The sequence below is a fragment of the Peromyscus eremicus genome, chromosome 8a (genome assembly GCF_949786415.1).
Source record: "Peromyscus eremicus chromosome 8a, PerEre_H2_v1, whole genome shotgun sequence".
NCBI classification, from domain to species: domain Eukaryota; kingdom Metazoa; phylum Chordata; class Mammalia; order Rodentia; family Cricetidae; genus Peromyscus; species Peromyscus eremicus.
The window spans coordinates 46,164,044-46,187,325 of record NC_081423.1 but is presented as its reverse complement, the minus strand read 5'-3'; the positions used below and the strand labels follow the sequence as shown (position 1 = coordinate 46,187,325).

The following is a 23,282-nucleotide window of genomic DNA, read 5'->3' as shown; positions in this document are numbered from 1 at the left end:
CCTACAGGCCCAGCAGATATCTCTCTCTCTTTCTCTCTCTGCCTGTGAATCAGGATGTATAAAGCTCTCAGCTACTGCTCCAGCACCATGCTGTCTACTTCCTGCCATGATGATCATGGACTAACCCTCTAAAACTATAAGCAAGCCCTCAGTTAAATGCTTCCTTTTATAAGAGTTGCCTTGGCCATAAGACAGAAGGCTCTCCAAAGTATATTTCTACCAAGTGAGTGCTGTCCACAACCCTATCTGTTGTCTCAGCAGAGACAACTCGGCCTCGGAAGGATGCACACCACAGCTACAGGCACTCTAAGATCCATAATTACACATGCTGATCTAACCTTGGTTAGTTCTGTGGCTTGAACTTTCATGCTCTCATCACAAGAGACAAGGATGTCCAAGGATGTTCCCCCACCTGCTTCTACACAAGTCCTGATGTGCTATGAGGCCCAAGAGAACGTAATGCATGAGTTAGACACACTGAGAACATGTTTGCCTTCACCAAGGTTGGTATGAGGTGGCACACACCTACTGTTAGCTGAGTGCCAACAGGTGCAGTGGGCTATGACCGAGATAACAAGGGGGATCCCTGCTACAGTGCTTACAGGCACCTGGAAGGGTGTGCTGTTTGGCTTTCTGTGTCAATGTTGCTACAGTGTATGGCTAATCAAACAACAATGGGCATTACTGTGAAGGTATTATGTGTGTAGTAAACATCCTTGAAAAGATTATACCCTGCTAGGTATTGGTGGAATATATTGCTGGCTGAGTAGAGGTTGCAGTCTTCCACAGCCTGGCAGCTTTCTCTAAGCTCAGCAACATGGAAACTCCCTCCCTCCCCAGCAAGGCTGCCTGCTACCTGTCCTTATCTGGAGAATGTCCCTGGGCCTGGAGGACTGACCTTACCTAAAAGCTGTCTCTAAGCCAGATGCCTGATTCATCTTTAGCTTGACCCTTGGCACAGATCCCTGCTAAGAAGACTTGTGCTAGGGGCTCTGCTTCAGGACCTTCCTGCTACATCCTAAGCCTTATGGTAGAAGTGTGCCACTTAATGCAAATTAGAGTTTGTCCCCAGGTTCCCCAATCCTATATATTCCTTATACTCTGGAATAAAGTTGAGCTGATTGACTGAAATCTGTCTCCCAGAAGGCTGTCACTGTCCATGCTCATGGGCTGCATACAAAGCTTTCTGTCGCCCTTCTGCCTCTTTCCCCTCCCAGGCTGATGGCTGACAGGCAGAGAGGGAAAGAGGACCCCCCCCACAGGGTACAGTACTTCATACCTGTAATCCTAGAACTTGGGAGGCTGAGGCAGGCTTGCCACAAACTCAAGGCCAGCCTGGGCTACAGAATGAAAACCTGTCTTTAACCCAATGGATGGGTAGGTCTGTCCAGCTGAAGGCCTTAAAGGCAACTTTCCTGAGGGAAAGCTGTCCTCGAGGCTACAACAGGCAAGTTCCCAAGGCCGGCCTACCACCCATCCTATAGGTTTTGATATTGTCCACTTCTATAATCATTAAAGTCAAACCCTTGATCAAAATCTCTTCGGGTTCACACACGTTTCTCTGAGGAACTCTGACTAATGGGAGGAGACTGCACAGGCAGGTCCTGGGTGCTATAGGTTGAGGAGATCCTGTATGTAGTGCTTAACAGTGTAAGCCTAGGGCAGACTTGTTCAGATTCGAATCTTAGATCCATCTATTCTAGCCGCTCTGTGGCTTTTGATCATGTCCTCCATCTCTAAGCCTGTTTCCCCCACTGTAAAATACAAACAGCTATCCCTTCTACAGTCACTGCCAGAGGGTCAAAGAGGTAAGTGTTTTGTTCATGAACACGCAGTTGGTAAACAGGAAGCCTGCATTTAACCTCAGCTCTGTCCATGCATCTTCATGCTCCTTAGCACTGGAAAAGTTTCCTAACACCTTTGTTACAGACACTATACATTGTTACATTTTCTGCTCTGATAACAGAGATGTCTTTTAACTTTGTAGCCTTGGCTCAGTCCCAAGGTTCCATTCCGCTTGGTGGTGAGGCCGGCCTCCAAGCCAGCATTTCCTAAACTTCCCAGCTAAGTCACCTCTCCCTTACCTCCCGCAAGTCCCAGCTTCACCTGTCTCTACTTACACCGCCCTGGGAAAGCTGCAGACCCTCCAGCCAGTCTTCTCACTTTCCTGCTGAGGACTTGACACAATCAGGAAGAAGACACAAGTCATGAAGGTTCCTGAGCCTGTCTGAAGCACCTTGCTAGGCTTCAGACACTACATGCCGGTGTTTTACCATGCTTTCCCAAGCAGGTACTTTGTCGCCACACTTAGGCCCTCAGCATCTAGCCATCCATTAGTAATGAAATGATTTCAATTAACTGGAGAACAGGAGGGATGGATTTAGCCCTGCCTCATTTGAAGGTAACAGCATTCATGTTGGTGTACTGCCATCTAGTGAACCACATGAAAGTTACACAAAGAGGGACCCGCCCGCCGAGAAAGGTATCCTGGAGCAGTTTAAAACTGCAAAGGCTACTCCACAGCATCACCAAGTTTCAACTGCTGCGGGGAACAAAACAGAGAACAGGATGTGTTTCACCTATAAAGCTAATTAGAAGAGAACAACACAGTAAACTACCAGCTCCTGTCTCAGGAACTCTCAAGATCTTTACAGGGGCCATTCATTGATTGGGACTGAGCTCTGCACTAAACTTCAAAAGAAAAAAAATCAAATCAGAGTGCCTCATGTCAAAGTGCCACACCACCAAGCCAAAAACAGAGCTCTGACCCTCTGAGAACTCAGAGAGAGTTGAGCAATCCATCTAGGCAGCAGACATTTGCTTTACAACCAATCTTCTTTCTTCCTGTTGTCTTCAGCATTTTACTCCAAGTGTTCCACGGGCTTGTATTAGCAGCGGAGTGCACTGAACCTCATCATGAAGACTGCCCAATCCATTTGCTCACGACACTGTGTGTGTTGTCCACTTTTTACCACTGCTATCTTGTTTTAAGAAAACTGAAAACTAAGATTCGCATCTTTCCCCCTAACTGACTGCTTCTCTCCATTTGGAGCCTCTGTGCTTTGTTCTGGGTTAGATTAGGACCCAAGGGGAGCCACTCACCTAGGGGCTGGATTTCCTCAGCTCTGGCCTTTAGCCATCTGAGGGATGGTTTCCCATTCTGCTTACACGACCACAAACAGTGATCCCTGTGGCTCCTCTCATTTAGTCCTCATGAACTATCCCCAGCAGGCGTAAATACACAAGACTCAACCTCCTGCCTCTCTGTAATCATCGATGGTTTTCGGAGTCTCACTTAGGATGGAGATGTGGCTCCAGTCTTCACGATGGCATTTAACTAAACACAACACCCCCGCTTGCTAAGAATGCTGAGGGGAGGGAACAACTGATAAGACACAGGCTAGGGAAAGCACGAGGTTAGTTACATCTCAAGCTAACTCCATGGCAGATGCACATGCTCCACACTCTATCAAGATGTACACAGGACTCAGTAGTCACCACAGCTCAGTGCTGTCAGCAGGGACACCGCCTACCTCTTTTGCTGCTGATTTTAATCGTAGTCTTCCCTTTTTGCCCTCACCAGTCTAGCTAAAGACTATCAACTCCATTGATCCATTTAGCCGGGTTTCACTGTCTTGACTGTTTTTCTGTCCTTCATGGAAGCACACTGCTATCAGCACTTTCTCTGCTTCTTGGTTTGCTAAGGCCCTCTTTTCGAGTCTAATCCTCCTGTGGCTTTTCCCCTCACTGGTCATTTAGCAGAACGTGTTTTAATTCCCACACCCATGAATTTTCTCCCATTTAACTCCACTATGATCCGAGGAGGGCTCTAGGAATCAGTTTTGCTCAGGTTGGATGCCCTCAGAGAGCATGGGCCATTCTGGGCCAAGATGTTCATTTTAATCTAGAAGGCAGGAAGAACTGAGCGAGCACTCTAAAGCTGTGACTGTGCTACACCAGCATCAGCTAGGAGCTAGGAGCGGGGCTGTCCAGTCACCGTTGGCGGTTTGCATAGCACCCTGGCTCCACGCTCTTTGAGTAGGGGCTGTTCTTCTCATCTTACTCCATCAGTGACAAGGTAGCCTTGTCAAGGGCTGACGGTCTACAAAGTGGCGTAGTGTCAAAATGAGAACATGGCAGTTCAGCTGTTAGGGCTGGTCGACTTCAGCTCCTCTCATTATAAACAGGATTTCATGTATATAAATACTCAGAAGTTAGGATGTATAATTCATTGTTGTCCAAAACTGTCCTATAGGCAATTAGCATCTGCAGCTTACCCTGTCCAGGTGGCACCATCTCCTGAGAATCACTGCAGAGTCCAAATCCAACTCTTCAACCAGGTCAAAGCAGAGGTTTGCACATGAAGAGGGAAGCAGCCTTCACGTCACAGAACCATCTAACCAGCTTGGACTCAAATGAATTAACTATGCCCCTTTAAAAAAAAAAAGGTCAGGATAAAAGGCTATTTGGACTTTTCGTTATAGGAACAATGCTAAGAACCACAAAGCATTGGACATCTTCTACATAAAGATCCACAGGAGGAATAGGGCCACATGTCATCGCTGCTACCCTGGCTCCTTATTAACAGACCTCTCATTAAGGGCACTGGTACAACTACTAAACAACTGTTTTCCCAGACTGCCTTGCAACAGACACCATGTTCAAGTAGAAGCCAAGTCAGCAGTGATTTCTGAGCCCTCTTTTCAATAGGACTGGAATCCTCTTTCCAAACTTAAAATCAAGTGTCACTTTTCAGCAGTAACAGTGGCCTTATGGCTGTCAGAAAAGGATGGGGACCGTGCCCCTAGGAGGGAAGAAATTACATGTGATGCCCTCCTCTAAAAAGCATTGGGGAGATGTTTCCTCTTCTTTTCTTATTAAGGACAAATTAACGATTTTTAAGGAGTGTTTCTCATTTCTCCTAAGAAAGTATTAAAATCCGGGCTTTACTCTGAAATGACCACATTGACACCATCATCAGTGACCTCCTCGAAGCTCAGTATAAACTCGGGTTCCCTCCCTTCCAAACAACCCCGGAAGCCATTTAAAAACTGTGGAGAGGGCTGACAGGTGGCCTGAGACCCTGCAGCCCAGCTTTCACGGGAGCCACTCTGCTTTATTAGTGCCACCAGGCTTCGATACAGGGGGAGTCCCATGAGTGTGAGGCTCTGAAATCCTTACACTATGCCAAAGTTAGCTCAGCTGTATCTGACCTGCAAGTATGTGCAATTTGGTTTCACATGTGGTTTTCTCCCTTTTAAATTTAATGTATATGTATTTAAAGGTCAGAGTTCATAGAAAGTCCCCATTTCTCTTAAAGACCCGAAAGGCCTGGCAGCATGGCCCCACCCCTGTGAATGACAACCAACGGCTGGAGATGCAAAGCTTCTTGTCCACTTAGATGGGACCTGGTCGGCCTCAGCCATGAAAGACTTTGTGGCCCACCTGAACAGTGGCCTTGCACTAAGGGACAAGGAGTCCAACTTTTTTTTTTTTTTTTTTTTTGGATAGGAAACAACATCAAGCAATGAAAAGGTTACTGAGCTGAGACTTTCTAGAAAATGTTTTCTGGGGCCAGGAAGTCGGTTCAGTGGGTAGAGGTGCTTACTGCAAATCTGAAAGGCCTGAATTTGATCCACAGGACACACAGGGTGGAAGGAGAGAACCAACTCCACAGGTGTGCATGCCAACACCAAATAACAGACTAATGAGCATTTGTAAAGTCTCCTGGCTACAGCTTATTCGTTGTGCCACTGTGCTGGTGAAGCAGGCTGCTCTGCCATGCAGTATTTGCCAACTAACCGGGAAGCCAATGGGTTCATTCTCCACAGGTTTATTTCTCACTTGCAATCTGGCCCAACTGGACCAGGCAGAGGGACTCTGTTGCCCACGTCTCCAGAGCTGGCTGAGGCCCCACCACCTTGAGTACTACTAGGTGCCATAATAAGGGACAAAAGACAGGACACTCAGTCACACCCAGCACTCACTTTCACCCCAACTTCATTAGCCACAATGACATGACCTCACTAATTAAGGGGCCCAGGAAACAACACATGGAGAACTGGGTGAGTACTGTGTCTCTACAAGCAACCTCCAGGGGATTATTTTACTTTGCTTACCCTTGGCTGTGAATTTTTAAGTTACATGGCACATAATGGTCTGTCCTCCCTCTTGGGGTGGTGGGAAAAGCAAGTGAAAGAATTCATGAAGAACATCACTAAACACTTGAGAGTGCAAGGTTCAAATGACTGCAGGACGTACACTGTGGTGCAGTCAATGTGCCTTCACGTCTACGCACACACCCATCCCTTTATTCACGTGTGAGTCAAAGAGCAGACACGGGGGGCTGGGGGACACGTGATGATTTCGTTCCTCCTGCACCATCTACTCCATTCAGCGGGACCTACGCTGATGGGTAAGATACAAAGAAAACACCACTTACCCGCAATCTCTCCCAGGCCATTTCTCAACTGTGATGCGATTAAGTACAGCAGTTTGTTAAGCATGCTGTGTACATAAGCCCAATAAACTCACTGGCTCACCACACTAGACTCTGGTGGAATCACCCTTTAGTTTGTCATTGGGGTCTTCTAAGGAGGAGGCAGACATCTGCTTCCATCTTCCGAAATTCTCAAAACATCAGACAGAAGGATGAAAATGAGGAGAGGATGAAGGTGTTCACACCCTTTCCTTTTTCACCCTTTGTGCTGTGTTCACTGGACATAACCTGGTCCCATGGCCACACCAAGTCTCACTGATGAAATTTAGGAATCGTTTGCCATGCTCCAGCTGAGAAGGGAGAAAATTAAAGAGGGGCAAGTGGTAGACCCTGCCATGTGCATCATCCAAAAGTAAATCCACTTGTTTAGAATTCTAGGCTCAACAACAGCATCCCTAACAGATCCAGTCAGCCTCCCAACCCCCTGATCAAGTACAAATCTATCTTTAGAAGTACCAGCTGCCTCATCAGGTGGCGTAACAGATGGAGGGAAGCCGAACGGCCAACAAGCACTCAATGAACGCATCCAAAGGAAGAAGCAGCCTTTGAAGTAAGTTATTTCTTCCCCAAACAGCCTTGTCCTGCTCTAGAGTCTACAGACGCTCCTATGGTAGTGTCTTCCTAAGCACGTCAACAGCCGAAGGTCATTTTCCTCAAAGACGTCACAAATGCCGTGATTAAACAGGACCACACATCTAATGCTTTGTAAACTGCAGTTTTATATAAATATAAAGTTATGCACCTGCCAAGCTACAGTCTAATAAATACCCTTATTCAATAAACAAGACATTTTAAAAATGTCAACAACAGACAAATGTATTCACAACATAATCTAAAGATTCCAACAAAATTTACAGTAGCTACAAAAGAATTCAGCTGCCTACAATAGTTTACATTTGGTTTAGTCTATAGAATATTGCTCTGTCTTAGGAAATATTAATACAAATGTGTGATTTACAATATCCCCATTATAATAAGAAAAAATAGATTCATACAATGTTTCATAGGCATTTATTATGCCAAGTAGTTAAACAAATACTCCCATTATTACATAAGAATAATATTCTTATTAAAAGGTAATATTTCATTAACCTAACAACCACTAAGAGATTTTAGATGGTTCCAGAGTGACTTATGGCCACAAAAGAAACACAGCAGCAGCAGCCCCTGGGTGTCCACCACATAGCTACAAATATCCACTTATGTCAAATGGACCTTGAATAAATGACTTATTACCAAGTAAAAACAAAATTTTAGAAATCAGTTAACACAACTGTCCTAATTTGGCTTTTACTTGCTTGCATAAGTCTAAGATAAGGAATCTTACCATACAGAACAATTTAAAATTAGTAACTGTTTCTAATTCATACATAAACTAACACGTTCACCCTACACTGAATCAAAACTTACCTCTAAGAACAACGTACAGAAAAATTCTGAAAACACACAGGCAAGACAGACTTCGGCCTCTTCCTACATTCTATGGATCAAAATGCAAAGATCCACCACGTGAACGACACACAAACTTAGGACACGTTGCTGTCACAGGACTGTCCATACACACACACACCATCAGCAAACTCTGCCTCTGCCTCCAGCTGACACCATACTTTCTAACCTCACAGGGTTTAAGATGAGGCCAGGTTTCCTTCTTTTAAATTAAGCTTTTAAGTGACAAAATTAACACAACACCCCACTCTGCAACACAGACTGAAATCTGAACATTAAGAATCTTGTCCGTTGTCCCCAGAGTCCATGGCACATAGGCTCCATCTTTACTCATGAAGTCTGACCATCCCCAGCGTTCTGCAACAGAGAAAAAAAAACTTCTTAATATCAACATTATTTCACTTCACATAACCATGGAACTCACAGTACCAGACCTAGGAAAATACTGCATTTGTAGCAGTGCTAGTTTCTATACGACATGATTTTCAACACCTTATTGTTATTATTTTCATGCTTAAAACTTGGACACACTATAGAAGAAAACTATCATCCACTCAGATGTCCAGCTCATCATATTAAGCAAAGTGTCACCAGATTTCATGAGATATAACATTAATATCATACCAGGCCCAAGGTTCAATAGCAAAGTCCCTCCCAACTGAAAACCATAAGGGGAAAGACTAATACATTAAAACTAAAAGCCATCACAGACAGGTGTAGTGACACACATTGCTAATCCCAACTCTCAGGAGGTATAAGCAGGCAGATCTCTATGAGTTCAAGGCCAGCCTGGTCTCCCTAGCAAGTTCCAGGCCAGCAAAGGGTACATAGTGAGACACTGTCTAAAAAAAAACCAAAAAACAAACAAACAAACAAACAAACAAAAAGAAAATCCTACAATACTAAAAGCATACACAACAAATGGACCATAGCATAGAACCATGTAAAAATCCAACAGTGAAAAACATGTCCCTATAAGATGGTTCAGCATGTAAAGGTGCTAGATGATTTCAGTTTGATCCCCATGACCCACATGGGGGAAGGAGAGAACCAAAGTTGTCCTCTGACCTCCATATCGTGCCCTTGCACACACATGCCCCGCCTCTGTGTATTTGTGTATGTGTACACACACCAATAAACAAATGTAATTTAAAAAGACTATTTCTTTCTCCTACTTCTTATCTCCTACAATGGGAAAGTGTGAAGTAAAATGAAGAAAAGAGTGAATTTCTGGAACAGAGGCAGCCATCAGGCTCTCCACTCTTGAGCAAGTCACTTTGCCTCTCAATTCAGTGACTCAGTGTGATTCTCAGACACCAATTTGTCAGAAATGCGAACCATGACATCATGCCCACATCTGCTGAATAAGAAGCCTCCCAGGAGAAATGCAACCATCCTGAGCTGTCTGCCATGACGTGCTGGAGTTTGAGATCCACTGTCCTCTCTAACATTGCTACTAAGCTAAACTTCACTGAGGGGATTCACTGAGACCTGGAGGACTTTTCCAGGACATTTAACCAAACCTGTAACCATAACTACTTCATTATCCCACTGTAAACCTCAATTTCAACTATCATTTGGAGAACTATAAGGGGGCTGGAAAGAAGACTCAGTGAGCCACGGTTCAATTCCTAGCACCCATATGGTGGCTCACAACCATCCAATGCCCTCAGCTAGCTTCTGCAGGCACCAGGCACAAATGTGGTGCATAGACACACATGCAGGCAAAACACTCATACACATACAAAATAAAATAAAGACAATTCCAAAAATAAATAAAAAAAACCCTGTGTTCCGAGTGTGGGTCGGGGGGAAATCAAAGTATTTTAAAGCAACACTAATGATAAAGCCTTTTCAACTTGTTTGTGCTTACAAATCCTAAAACCATGCAATGTACACTCTTCAAGAACTTTCATTTAAAGCAACTGTAATTAATGAAAAGTAACTGAACTTGAGATAATCTATGAGATATGAGTGATTGTCAGTGATAGTTTATTTCTCTTAGTTTTAAAATAATTTTAAAAACAAATGATACATTTTTGAAATGTCCTAAAAGCCTCCAAAGAGCAAATAAGACATCCCTGTCGTTATCTCATGCCTAAATAACCTACATGGTTATTTACATACTTAAAACGAGTTACAAGGCATTTGGTGGGCTGCAGAGATGACCCAGTGGTTAAAAGTACTAGCCGCTCTTCCAGAGGACACGGTGTTCAGTTCCCAGCACCCACATGGCAGCTCACACCCATCTCTAACATCAGCTTCAGGGGGTCTGATCAACACCCTCTTCTGGCCTCTCTGGGGCACTGCACACATGTGGTTTACAGACATAGAAGCAAAAAATCAAAAGTAATTTAAAAACAAGCACTGGTTAGAAAGTAAACTCTCCAGGAGTCAGACAGTATTGTGTCAGTAAGAGATCATATCTAAAACATGCTTACTTGTCTCAGAAACTGCTTTCCAAGGTATGAGGTAGCCATGCTGGTTAAGTTCTTCTTATTGCCTACTTTACAGCGGATATAACCGTATAGGTTGGCACCTTGCAGCACCACACCCATGATCACCACAGCCTGGGAAAGGGAGAAACAATCAAGTTACCAGCCCAAAACTGACTTTTCTCTATGCCATTAAATGAGACCAGGTAGACTGTGGTGAGAAAAGGAAGTGCTAAAAGTCAGGGGTTGAACCAACGAGATTCCTTAGCCTGCAGAAGGGACCTCACTGACATTACTCTGTAGAAAGCACCAGATCATTCACCGAGCATCATCATTTTCATTCATATTTGTTTTAGTTACTTCTCTGTTGCTGTGATAAAACACCATGACCAAGAAAACCATGACCGTAGTTTATTTCCTCCGCTGTGGTTCCAGACGGTTAGAGTGCATAACGGCAGGGCAGAGGCTCAGGCAGGCATGGCAGCGGTAACACACACTGAGTACTCTCACACCTTAAACCACAGCACATGGCAGACAGCAAAGAGGGAGGAGTGAGGCCTTCAAGTGCTCCAAGCCTGCCCAGGGACACACTTCCTCCAGCAAGGTCACAACTCTGAAGCCCTGGCAAACGGCAAACACCGACTGGACACTAAGCATTCAAACGCCTGAAACTGTAGGGACACATCTCATTCAAACCACTATACTATCCATATCCATTCTCATATTCCGTCTCTCTCAAGTTGAGCACACTGAGCAGATCAGGGGTGTCTATGCAGCACACTGATGAGCACCTGTCACTGGTTTATGGAAAGGGGACAAACTGCTCTCCCACGGCAGGAGGAACACACTGTGCAAAGCTGCTTGGCCCTGGGGACACCCCAGACACCTAGAACTGAGAGAGGAGACTTGTGACAACTCTTTAAACATGATTACAAAAGAATTAACTAACAAGAGGAGGTCCTGCAACTAAATACTCTATAAAAATCAACCAACAATTGTGGAAACAGAACCATAGTTTAGATCCCATGGGTCATAAATCAAGGTCCGTTTCTCAATTCTACCACTTTCAGTCTCAGAGCAGCCACAGGCAGCACGCAAACCAACAGGCCAAGCTGTGCTTCAACAGCAGTGTACCAGAACGGACTTGGCTGGGCGGCCTGAAATCCAGCGGGCCAGCTCTGCTCTACAATCCTACTCTCAACAAGCACATGCAGGAAACACTTACCTCTGAAAAACACAACAGCTAGACAGGGTGCTGATCTCCGAATCACACTCTCCTTAACCCATGACAAGCTGAATGACTGCTTTTAAGATTGAAATGTTTAACTAAAGGACTGACTCAAACTCTCGCAAAAGGAGCAAAGGAAGGAGGAGGTACCAAGAGGGAGGCATGCGGGAGACTCTATTAAAGGACAAGATATATTCCAAGTAAACTATCTTTATGAAATTCATCACTATACAATGAACACAAGCCGTAACTTAAATTAGAAAAAGAAAACAAAAACAGTATGTAAACCTGAAAATAATCAACCAAGTTGGGAAACATTGTACAATGACCTTATTACCTCAAATATTTTAACGAAGTTTTGAAATATCTTTACTAAAATGAAAAAATGCAGAGTTTAGACTTTCTGCTTTACTCTTACGTTCATGGAAATGCACTGACCATTAGAGATAACAGCCAGATGCCTAAGTAAACATAAAACCTCATGTCTACTTCAGCGGCCTCCAGCAACTTCCCAAAGCACACACTGGGATGCTCCTGGGCATTAAGCATGCACACCAGCATGCCATGGGGCAAGTCCACTTGCAGATGGAGCATGGATCCTGCTGAAGCATCAACTTCAAGTATTAAAACAAATTTTAAAACGTATTACTAAGTTGAGGATGGGCAGTGAAGTCACATATCACAATCTCCCTCCCCTTGAGAAGCAACAGGTAGGGTTTTAAAATTATTATAATTCGGTCCGTGTGTGTGTGTGTGTGTGTGTGTGTGTGTGTGTGTGTGTGTAGTACATGTACATACATGTTCATGTGTCTGTGTGTATGTGTGTATGCACACATGCATGTAAAGTATGTCAACACTGGGTATTTTCTCACTCATTCTACACCTTATTCTAAACAGAGTCTCTCACTGAATCCAGAATTTGCTAAGTTGTCTAGACTGGCTGGGCAATAGGCCCCAGGGATCCTCCTGTCTCTGCCCCCAGTACTGGGATTACAGGTGTGCACTGCTGCCCCAGCCTTTTATGAGGAAGCTCGAGGTCTGACTCAGGTCCTCAGGCTTGAGCGGCAAGCACTTTCCCACCTGAGCAAATAAGCCAGCAAACACAGAGGAGAGCTGCTGGTCAGAGAAAGGGCCAGTCTAGTGCCACTCTGCAAGAAGCTCCAAGGGAACTAAACTAAAAACTGCCACCTCACAACCCAGAGAGAAGCACAAGGCCAAAGACATGCGTAGCTGTAAGGAAAAATGCAGAAACGCAAGACTGGACTGACTCCCCCAGAGCTGAGACCATGGCAGGACCAGAGGCTCAGACAAGTGTCCACAGACAGCCAGAAGACAGAAATACCACTCCCCAGGAGAAGGCAAGACCCACATAAGCTAGCCAAGGCACTGGGGCCTGGCTGCGCTCCTCCTCACACCTGGGTGTGCAGACCACCAATCACAGCACTCCAACTCAGCCTGGTGGCAGTGACCGTGAGCCTCAGTAAATGCAGGGAAGGCATCAAGAACAATCCCTTATGGGACAGCAGCACAGACAAGATGGTCTAACAAGAGCTGCCTGTGGGAGCGGCAGTAACATGGACAGGGAAAAAGGAAAGCCACTCCCCAAAACCACAGCAGAAGACAACAAAGCAGCACACTGCCAAAGACAGGGCAGAAGCCACGCCGGAAGACCTGAGGCCGAGAGTCAGGGCCCATGCAGTGAGTTAAGAGCAGGAGATGAGGCTGACAGTCAGGAGGCACACACGTCTCTGCAGCCCTAGTCCGCTGAGCTGCCCTTCCACCACTCCTGACATAGTCATGGAGCACCCCCAACTCCACTTTTTAGTGCCTGTCAATCACTCCACTAGAACAGAGCTCTGCAGGACAGTTACCTGGCTCGTCTAATTGTTCTGTTCAGCTCCCCAAGCAGCTGACAGACTGAGAACTCTTAAAACATTTGCTGATCAAGTAAACAGAAAAAAATGGAAGAGTAGAACAAGCGGAAGACAGTGGTGAAAACACATATAAATGACCCGAGACACAGACAAGCAGTGTCTCAGAATCAGACAATCGCAACAACAGAATAATACATTTAAATGGAAAGGTTTAACAAAAGCCGATTTTCCTGTTAAAGCAAACATAATCTTGCCCAGTACCAGAAAGGCTGATAGACAATCAATGCAGACGCATCCTGCCTGTAATGCTTTAACATTGGGGGAGACGGAGGAGAGGAGGAGGGAGGGAGGAGAGAGAGAGAAAGAAAGAGAGAGAGAGACCATCAAAGAGAAAAAAAAAATGACTCATTATTCACATGGAGGTTAGGTTTTTTTCTCTTGAAGACTCATTAGCTAAAAACAAGCTGGAGTAACATAATCAAGTCATCCTTCAAGAGAAGTCAGAGACATATTCTTTGGCATAAAAAGTTAAAGGAGAATAAACCCACAAGTTATTTTTTAAAATTTCACCCCACAGTATAATGCAGCCAACCAAGCAACACAAGAAGCTGCAATAAAATGATGTGTGAATCGACGCATGTAAAAACAGTCAGGAAAGCGCTCGCCAAGCACACATAAGGAGCTGAGTTCAAACCCCATGCGGTGACACACACCTGCAGTCCGGTGCTGAGAGCTGAGCCTGGTAGAGCCTAGTACTCACTGGCCTGCCGGGCCTACTCAGTGAGCTCCAAGCTGCAACCCCAGGTAAAAAACAAAACGGCCACCTGAGGTTGTGCCCTATCTTCCACACGCACATGTACACACATCCATGTGCTACCTTCACACAAACACATGCATACTCACAAGCAGATCAAGACCAAAGAATCAGAAAGTATTTCCAAGGGTAATTATTATCAATCCTATCAAATAAAATAACGTAAAAACAAACAAAAACTGAAAAAATACAGGGACACGGGAATGTTTCTTTTCATCCACATCAAGTCTTTAAGTCAGTAAAGACATCTAAGTACAGCATTCAGAGTAATAAAGAAAAGCACTACACCTAAATTAAGACAACCAACCAAGATCCACAAATGAGATCCATAAATGCTGTCTCCTCTGCCACAGCAGCAAATCCATAAACACTGAATACATCTCCTTGTGAAAGGAGATTATGACACAAATATATGAAGATGACTACTAAAGAAAAACAAACAGCACTCCCACATCCTAACAGGAAAGTATTAGTGTACACACACAAAACCAAGCTTTCACAGCAAAACAGGGGCAGGAGATAGAAAGCCTGAGAAACAGGGATCTAATTAAGGTCACCATACATGAAGCCAGTGTGCATCACATGCAATAAACTCAACGGTTACAGCGACAAGACTCACAGTTTGGCTCGGTGACAGACTATCTTTCAAACACAGCAGCAACTATATTTCTGCTTCATATGCTCTTCCACAACCTCCTACTTCCCAGAAAAGAGATTCCAACTTCCATTCCCTTGAGCATGGTGAGTGACAGTGACAGTGAGTTCAACCAGTGATTCAGCTGTGAGCTGGACCACCCCAAGGATGCCATGAGCCAATCACTGTGAGGCCAACACACAGTTGACAGTTGTTCTAAGCTCCTGAGGTCTGGAGTGATTTACTAGCCCAGCAATGAGTAAGCAGAAGAGATTACCAACCACAGCTTCCTTAAAAGACCACAACAACCACTGATACCACGGAAACTGGCAAATGGCTGTGCCCAGGTACTCAAGGGAAAACAGAGTTGGGGACTGGAACTCAGAAACACAAGATGAGGCAGCCTAGTCAGGACAGGTCTAATGCACAGGTCAGATGCTGAACAATGGCAGTCACCCTCGGACTTGGATACTCACCAGCCACTTCACTTTGAAGGAGAAGAGCGCGCTGAAGGCAAAGATCACCCACAGGATTGGACAGGCGATGAGGCCTAACCAGAAGATTCTTGACTCAGCCTCAGAAACAGTTTTGTTGTCTTCAGGAGTTGACTACAGAAACAAATAGTACAAAAGTCAATTCAATGACTAATATCAGGTTTATTAATAAAAGGTCCTTTTTAAACAGAAAACACATTGTGCTCAAATTCAAAGATTAATAGAGACGATCCACATCCCAAGTTGGAGCCAAGACCACAAACTAGGGGCTCTACCACCACAACAACCTTAATAAATGAATTATTGTACTTTGCTGCATGTTTGCGGCAGAACAGGAAGACAAGGCCTGTTTATTCATGAGAAAGCTTCGTATGAACCTTTCTAGGTAAGAGTTAAGGAAATCAAAGAGTCATCTAGGAGATTCCATGTCTCAGCAAAACCCAGGAATTGACAACAGTGTTGAGTTGTTTCCATGGCAGATTTGATGTCAGAACACAAGCTTACTGGGCACAGTGCTGCTTTCTGAGAAGTATTACTCAGAAAGGCTCTTCCAAGCAGAGGGCAAGCAATTTAACTCGTAGTGCTGCCAAGATTTTATCCTCTGTCTTCCAAAAAATTTCCACAAGGAAATGGAATGTTCACTATTAGGAAGAAGGGTGATCCAAAACAAACAGGCTCTCCATGGTTCCTGAGGTCACCCGCTTAAAGAATAGACCGATCATTCTGACCCTGTACCCAGCTGCGATCTTCCCGACAAATAGGAAATGACAATGGGAACAAAGACAGACAAAGGTACGGAGGTGTCTGCTGAACACAGAAGGATCCAAGATGATGGCCAGCAAGGCAACAAAGCCGGAGATCACCCGGAAGGCTCTCATCAGCAGGCACCCGGCAGCTTAGCTTGCCCTGCTCCTAGGATTCTGGCCTGTGTATGTCTGCTGCTAGACAGAAGCAGCAGAAGCATTATGCTTTGGAGGCTGTCTGACTTAGTACTAACAGGGCTGGAGATCTGCAGTAGTGCTGTCAACCTTGACTCCTCCTTCAGGACTCAAAAGAACCTGCACAGTCTTTATCAGTTTACCTTTCTGGACTCAAACACCCAGTGGCTCTTCCCATCCTCATCAATATGATTCCACCAGCGTAGGCCAACCATTAGTCTACCAGTGACATTCTGGGAAAGAGGAACATGAACACACATTTTTAAGCATTATTTAAAGCATTATAAATCCCACCTTAGTGTACTATTTCACAAAATTCTTCAGCTTTCCCCTAGGACAGCCAGTTAACCCCTATGTACCAGTCCCAGCTAAAGACTAAACAAAGTGGCCATGCCAAGGCCGGGATGCATGGCGCTTACAGGATAAAGTTCCAGGCACACCCAGAAGCCCTATCCTTTCTTCTCCCCAAGATGGAGCACCTGTCCTTCCTCTCAATCTCTAACTCCTTCCTAGGTCTTCCCTTCCTTCTTCCTATTTTTAATTTTTAAGATGGGGTCGGTCTTAGTTAGGGTTACTATTGCTGTGATGAAATACCATGACCAAAGCAACCTGAGGAGGAAAGGGTTTATTCAGCTTACACTTCCACATCACAGTTCATCATCTAAGGAAGTCAGGGCAGGAACCTGGAGGCAGGAGCTGACACAGATGGGTACTGCTTACTGGCTTGCTCCTGACTTGCTCAGCCTGCTTTCTTAGAGAACCCAGGACCACTAGACCAGGGAAGGCATCACACATAATGGGCTGGGCCCTCACTGATAAACTAATTAAGAAAATGCCCATAGGCTTGCCTACAGACCAATATTTTAGAAGTATTTTCCCAACTGAGGCTCCCTCCTCTCTGATGACTCTATCTTGTGTCAAGTTGACATAAAACTAGCCAGTACAGGGTATCATATCATAGCTCTCGCTGACCTAGAACTTACTATGTAGATCAGTCTGGCCTTTAGTTTGTGATCCTTCTGCTCCTGCCTCCCAAGTGCTAAGATTACAGGTATGTAATACCATACCTGTCCTAGGCCCCTATTGCTTCTAACCTTACACTGCCAAGTTTCTTTGTTGTGGATTATTATTTTAACTATGTAAAGGTGTGTTGCATTTGTTTAACTATGTAAAGATGTGTTACATTGTTTATGCTGCATTTGTTTAATGATGTAAAGATGTGTTGCTTTGCCTGCCTAAGGCACCTGACTGGTCTAATAAAAAGCTGACTGGCCAAAAGCTAGACAGTAAAGGGATAGTTGGGGCTGGTGGGCAGAGAGAATAAGTAGGAGAGAGAACGAGGGAGAAAGAGAGAAAGACACCACCAGCCAGACACAGAGTAAGCAGGGAGGTAGAACATACAGAAGGAAAGAAAAGTAAAAGGTCCTGAGGCAAAATGTAGATGAAGAGAAAAGGGTTAATATAAGTTTAAAAAGCTAACCAGAAACAAGCCTAAGCTAAGGCTGAGCATTTATAACTAATAATATGTCTCCGTGTCATGATTTGGGAGCCTGCTACATTTCTTTGTGTTTAAATTGGTCTGATGCTATCTCAGCTACTTTTATTTTATCTAATGTCACTGTTTCAGTTTCACCTTTTCGGTCAAAATTTGTTTTTGACCCAATCTCAGAATTTGTATCTTTAGAATGGGATTTTAACCAATATTTATTTCCTTAAAAGTACAATATTTACTATTGAAACAAATGTGCCCTTACTTCCAATCCCACCTGGAAGCATCAAAAATGCTTCAGACATTGAAAAATGTCCACAACTAATAAACACAAACAAACAAAAAAACAACTTCTTGGGTGAGGATGGTGCACACCTTTAATTCCAGAGCTCGGGAGGCAGAGGCAGGTAGATCTCTGAGTTCAGACCAGACCGGTCTACAAAGTGAGTTCCAGGACAGCCAGAGCGCAGAGGAAAACAAAACAAAACAAACAACAACAAAAACACCAGAAAAATAAACTTGCCCCTGGTTGAGAAAGATTAATCCCAAATACCCTGTGGTTTTTGCAAAAAAAAAAAAAAAAAAGACACTTCCTGAACATTTGTAAACAAACTATATTGGAACTTTACATAGAAATTACACCCAGACTATTCATAAATGACACTGGAATAAAATATGTAGATTCTATGGCTGCCAGTGATATTTTGCAGCTTGGCACATGGTACCACTACTAAGCAGTGTTCATGTAATCAAATACACTGCACTTTAACACAGAGCAGGCCCAAAGTAACAGATAAATTAACACCATTCCAAAATGCTGTCCTGGTTCTTTCAATTTATTCATTACTTGAATTCATATTAAATACAATTTTAAAATAAAAACAATAGAGCCTACCTTCACTGCCCAAAAGTCACATGACAGCAACAAGATAATCGTCACCATACAGGCAATGAAGCTGGTGCTGAGCAGCTCACAGAGGAGGTAGACAACAACCGCACTGACTCGGAAGAACAGATGGAAGAAGGACGCCACGGGGTGTCTGAAAATCAAGACAACCGTGAACAGCACCACATTTTACCGCAAGAGCCTGCAGACCCATAACCATGAAACAAGGGGTGTCCGGGAAGGAGAAAGCAAACAGCTTACCTCCTTCTTAAGTTCCCACCATTTAGCTAGGTTCTATTGTCACAAGAAAATATATTACATGAGCTGACTCTGATACCTCATTGAGCATAAACTTTCAAAGCACCTAACCAGAGCCATACCAGCTTAGATTATCTCATCATGTCACAAGAGCCCCAGACTGAGAAATCGCTTCTAGCATTAAGTCAAAGTCACCATAGGAGTTTTGTCTCTTCCTTTCCTCCTTCTTCCTTTTTCCCTCCTCCTTTTTTAAGATAGGGTCTCACTAGGTAGCTCAGGCTGCCCTCAAATTCATAATCTTCCAGTCCTCACCTCTGAGATTACATGCCTGCATTATCATATATGTATGTATGCTTTTTGTAAAACAGCTTTATTGACATGTGATTCAAATATCACATAATTTTTCTACAAATTAACATTTTTTAATATAGTGACCATCACCATAATCAATTTTACAACATTTTATTACTTCAAAAAGCAAGTCTATACCCACTGGCAATCACCCCTCTTTCGTTCCCAACCCTTTCAGCCCTAAGCAACCAATCATCTTTCTGTCTCTGTAGATTTACTCGTTATGGACATTCTGTGTAAGTAAAATCACACAATACTTTGTCTCCTGTGGACAGCACCTTTCACTTAGCACAGTGTTTTCACGGTTCAAGTAGAATTTTACTTTATTAAGTGAATTTCTTTAGAGAATATATTGAGAAGTACATTTAATTTTATTACTTATATAAGATATAATTCTGAAATTTACAAACGAAATCAAAATGTATCTACAGAAATTATAGTTTCCTTGGTTTTTGTGATTTTTGTCTTTTTTTTTAACTGAGAACTGAACCCAGGGCTTTAAGTTCTACCATTGAGCTAAACCACACCCCTATAGAAATGGTACATTCTCATAAAACAGCAGTCAGCACAGACTTTAAACCATCAGTGCTCAAATATCTCATTTTTCAAGTTTGCTAATTTGAAAGCTCAGTGTTGAACAAAATTCTACATACCAACTACTCCTAACAAAGTCTCAAATTACCTCTGTCTCATACTACATCAAAGCAACAACATTTAACTCACAAGCACACCTAACCTACTCTGCCTTGGATACCCCCATGGGCTCCTTTTGAAGACCAACTCCCAAGGGCACACTGGTGTGGAGGTGCTGGAAACCTTAGGAAGTGGGTCTATCTAGATGGAGTGGGTCACTTATGGCAGGTTATGGTTCTGTTTCTAGTCTGCCATGAGGTGAGCAGTGTTTCTCCACTACTCCCTTGTGTCAAAATGTCCTGCATCACCATGGGCCCAGAAGCAGAACCAAACAAAAACAGTGCCATACAGTGAAACCTCCCAAAACACTTAACATAAAGGGTTTTTTGGGTTTTTTTTCCTCTTTGATTTTGTCAGATGTTTTCTCACATCAAAAAGTGAGACACAGAGCTAGGTGTGGTAGCACACACCTTTAATCCCCACACTAGAAAGGAAGAGGCAGGCATATCTCTGAGCCCAGGTAAGCACAGCCAAGACTACATGGTGAGTCTGTGTTAAAAAAAAAAAAAAAAAAAAAAAAGTCAACACAAATCCCATTGGCTGACACCAACAGTGGACAGAACAGATAGACAAAAATACAACTCTAATTCAACCTTGTACCTGATTTTGGATTTCCTTGGTCTGTTGGTTGTCTCCTCTTCTGCATCAAACAGTGAGACATCTTCAGTGTCGTCATTACTGTCCTGTTAGGAAATTAAATATCTATGATAAAAATGAAATTCAGTCCTTATATGCCTACTACATACAAACCTACACAATCCTCAAAATGGAAGGTGAAATCATGAGTTACAATTACCAGGGATTCACAGCTTAGGAAAAGAGGCACCTGCAGATCCTCCCCCGAAACTCCAATCATCTGAAAACAATCAACTCTCCATGACAATCTAATGATCAGCTAACATCAGCCTGAGCCCTGACAGAACACTAAGGAGCAGACGAAGCTCCTAAAAGCTGATGTCTATCATAAGCTACTCTCTCAAGTCACCGAGAAAACGCAAGTTATTGGGGGGAGAAACTCAGAAAACCACATGACTGCAGCCTGTTTCCTTGACTCCTCACAATGCTTTCTCTTCTTATCTGAGGCTAAACTATCATGCCTCTAGGACTTGTTCCATTATTTTCTTCCTATTCTTTCTCTCAATTCAGTCTTTCTAGTCAATATATAAAATCCTTCACACCAGAGTGATGATCCTGGAAGATGAATAAAGCGCACCTCAACAACTGAAGACTGCTGCTCATAAGATGAAAACTAACGACCACTGGGTTCTTCTGTGAACTCCTGAGACACAAAACAATGCGGAAGTGGGGAGAACTACCAACCAGAACTGATGAAACAGAATTAAAATACAAGTGTGCACAATGTTTCAGGAACAGTGAATGGGGAGACACCAGAGGTGTCATGTGGGGAGTCTTCACTCTTTTCAGATAGTAGAAATTACAAGTGTGGCCCGTTGTGCCTGTAATCCCAGCACTTGGAAGGCTGAATCAAGATGATTATCATCAGTTGAAGAAGGGTGAAGGAAAAAAAATAGGAGAAACTAAAGCATGTCTTTGTGCTAACATGAACAAGCTTTTCCAAAAGAAAAAAAGGTGGGAGGGGGGAAGGACATCAATAGTGCGACAACTGCTGAACACTTCCCAGTAAGCAAAGGTGAAGCCAGTGCATTGGCTGCAACTCAATAATGGAGTACCACAGAATCCACTAAAGAGCGCGTGGGTGACCATGAGTGAAGATGCAGACAGGAAGAGGAGTCGTATGAAAATCCCTTTGGTGGGCTGCATCTCAGTGAAACAGGTAGCAAGACTGCCAGACGAAAAAAAAAAAAAAAAAAAAAAAAGACAAGGGAATAAACGTTTAAAGTTGCAGAAAAGTTTTAATGCAAAGGTTGCCTGGGGAAGGGAAGGCAGAGACTACCAAAATGTCAAATGCCTAGCAGGTGGAAGGAAGAGTTGATCCAAGGTTCATGGTCACAGAGTTACAAGTACATGGTTGTCTTTCCCCAGCTCCCTTCAATCTGGGGGCACCTTCAGAGAGCTGAGCTGAAACCACAAAACAGGCTTTCTCCACTCCACATTCCCCCACAGCAGACTTTTCTGATCACAAATTCTAGTTGTCTTATCCTCAGACACTTGGCATGTCACTACCATGTCTTTGCTATTACGTTCCAAAAATATGTTGTTCCCCAACCTAACCTCTCCCCTTCCCACGCCCGTTGTGGACCCCAACACCACAACCCCAACCTCACAATGAGGGGCAAGAAACCTGTCTATGTTATTCACTCCTATTCCGGACCTGGAGCATTTGCCTGAGCCAGGGTAATCCCGCAGGAAATTACTTGTAAAAATAAAAAGAGAAATACATAATCTAAACGGGAGTTCACAGTAAATTTTTAAAGGAAGGAAATGCTATATTACGTTTACTAATCTCTAGCCGAAAGCCAACTGGCTACAGCGATCCCTACAGGCACAAACGTGATAGCCATCGTGACTATCAATGTAACAGCGTGGTAACATCTACTCGAAACCAAGGCTCTGGTACTCTCCTCTCCCAACAGGACTGTCCTGCACTTGGGTGTCCAGGCAAGAGAGCTGACGACGCCTGCAGGCCGCTCCCCTCCTCCGGGTGGGCTGCAGCGAGCAGGGTTACCCTGACATCACACACCCAGAGCTTCCTACAGCCAGGGCTCCACGGCCGCTGGTGACCCGCCTCTACACAGCATCCCCAGCTCTGCGCCTCCTGGGTCCCTGGTCCACCCGACCCTCGGAGCGCACAGAACCCTCGAGCGACCACTGGCCCGGGCCCCTGCACTTCTGCCCACCCAGCCTGCCCTTCCTCCAGCTCAGGCAGTGGGCAGACACACGGACACAACAGCTTCGGGGACTGGGCAAGGCCCCCGGCCCCAATTGAAGCGATCGCACCCGCTCCCGGAACCCGGCCGCCCTCCCTCACCTGCGACAACATGACGGCCTTGCGCCAAATCCTCCCCCCCCAACCCCACTTCCGGGAGCCACGTCAACACAGCTGCTACCCGGTCCGGTGTCAAACTGACGCGGGTTGGTCGCCACAGGACAAGAAGCCAACCTACAGGGCCAACCGGAAGCCACTTGCCGGCAACACTTCCTTTTCGGTGAGGCTCGTGGGAGGGAGCAACGCCCTGGACCGGAAGAGCGGTAGGCGGGTCCATGCCACAGAGGGCAGGGCCACGTACTGGGAGGGGCGGGGAAAGCGGGGTCAAAGTG

At 44.5% G+C, this 23,282-nt stretch overlaps 1 protein-coding gene across 2 annotated transcripts; it reads right to left on the bottom strand.

The window, feature by feature from the left end:
* Positions 1-7,198: 7,198 nt before the first annotated feature.
* Tvp23c (trans-golgi network vesicle protein 23 homolog C) lies at positions 7,199-23,237 on the bottom strand. 2 transcript variants are annotated; one of them, XM_059270909.1, is made up of 7 exons: positions 23,129-23,237; positions 20,643-20,725; positions 18,750-18,894; positions 16,509-16,598; positions 15,410-15,541; positions 10,390-10,518; positions 7,199-8,305 (listed from the first exon to the last, which is right to left on the bottom strand). In XM_059270909.1, exons 1-7 carry the CDS (start codon positions 23,225-23,227, stop codon positions 8,279-8,281), a joined length of 705 nt encoding a protein of 234 aa, XP_059126892.1. In that variant the 5' UTR covers positions 23,228-23,237; the 3' UTR covers positions 7,199-8,278. The 2 variants fall into 2 exon arrangements, with proteins under 2 accessions (XP_059126892.1, XP_059126893.1); XM_059270910.1 differs by having other exon boundaries at positions 22,993-23,181.
* Positions 23,238-23,282: the final 45 nt, after the last annotated feature.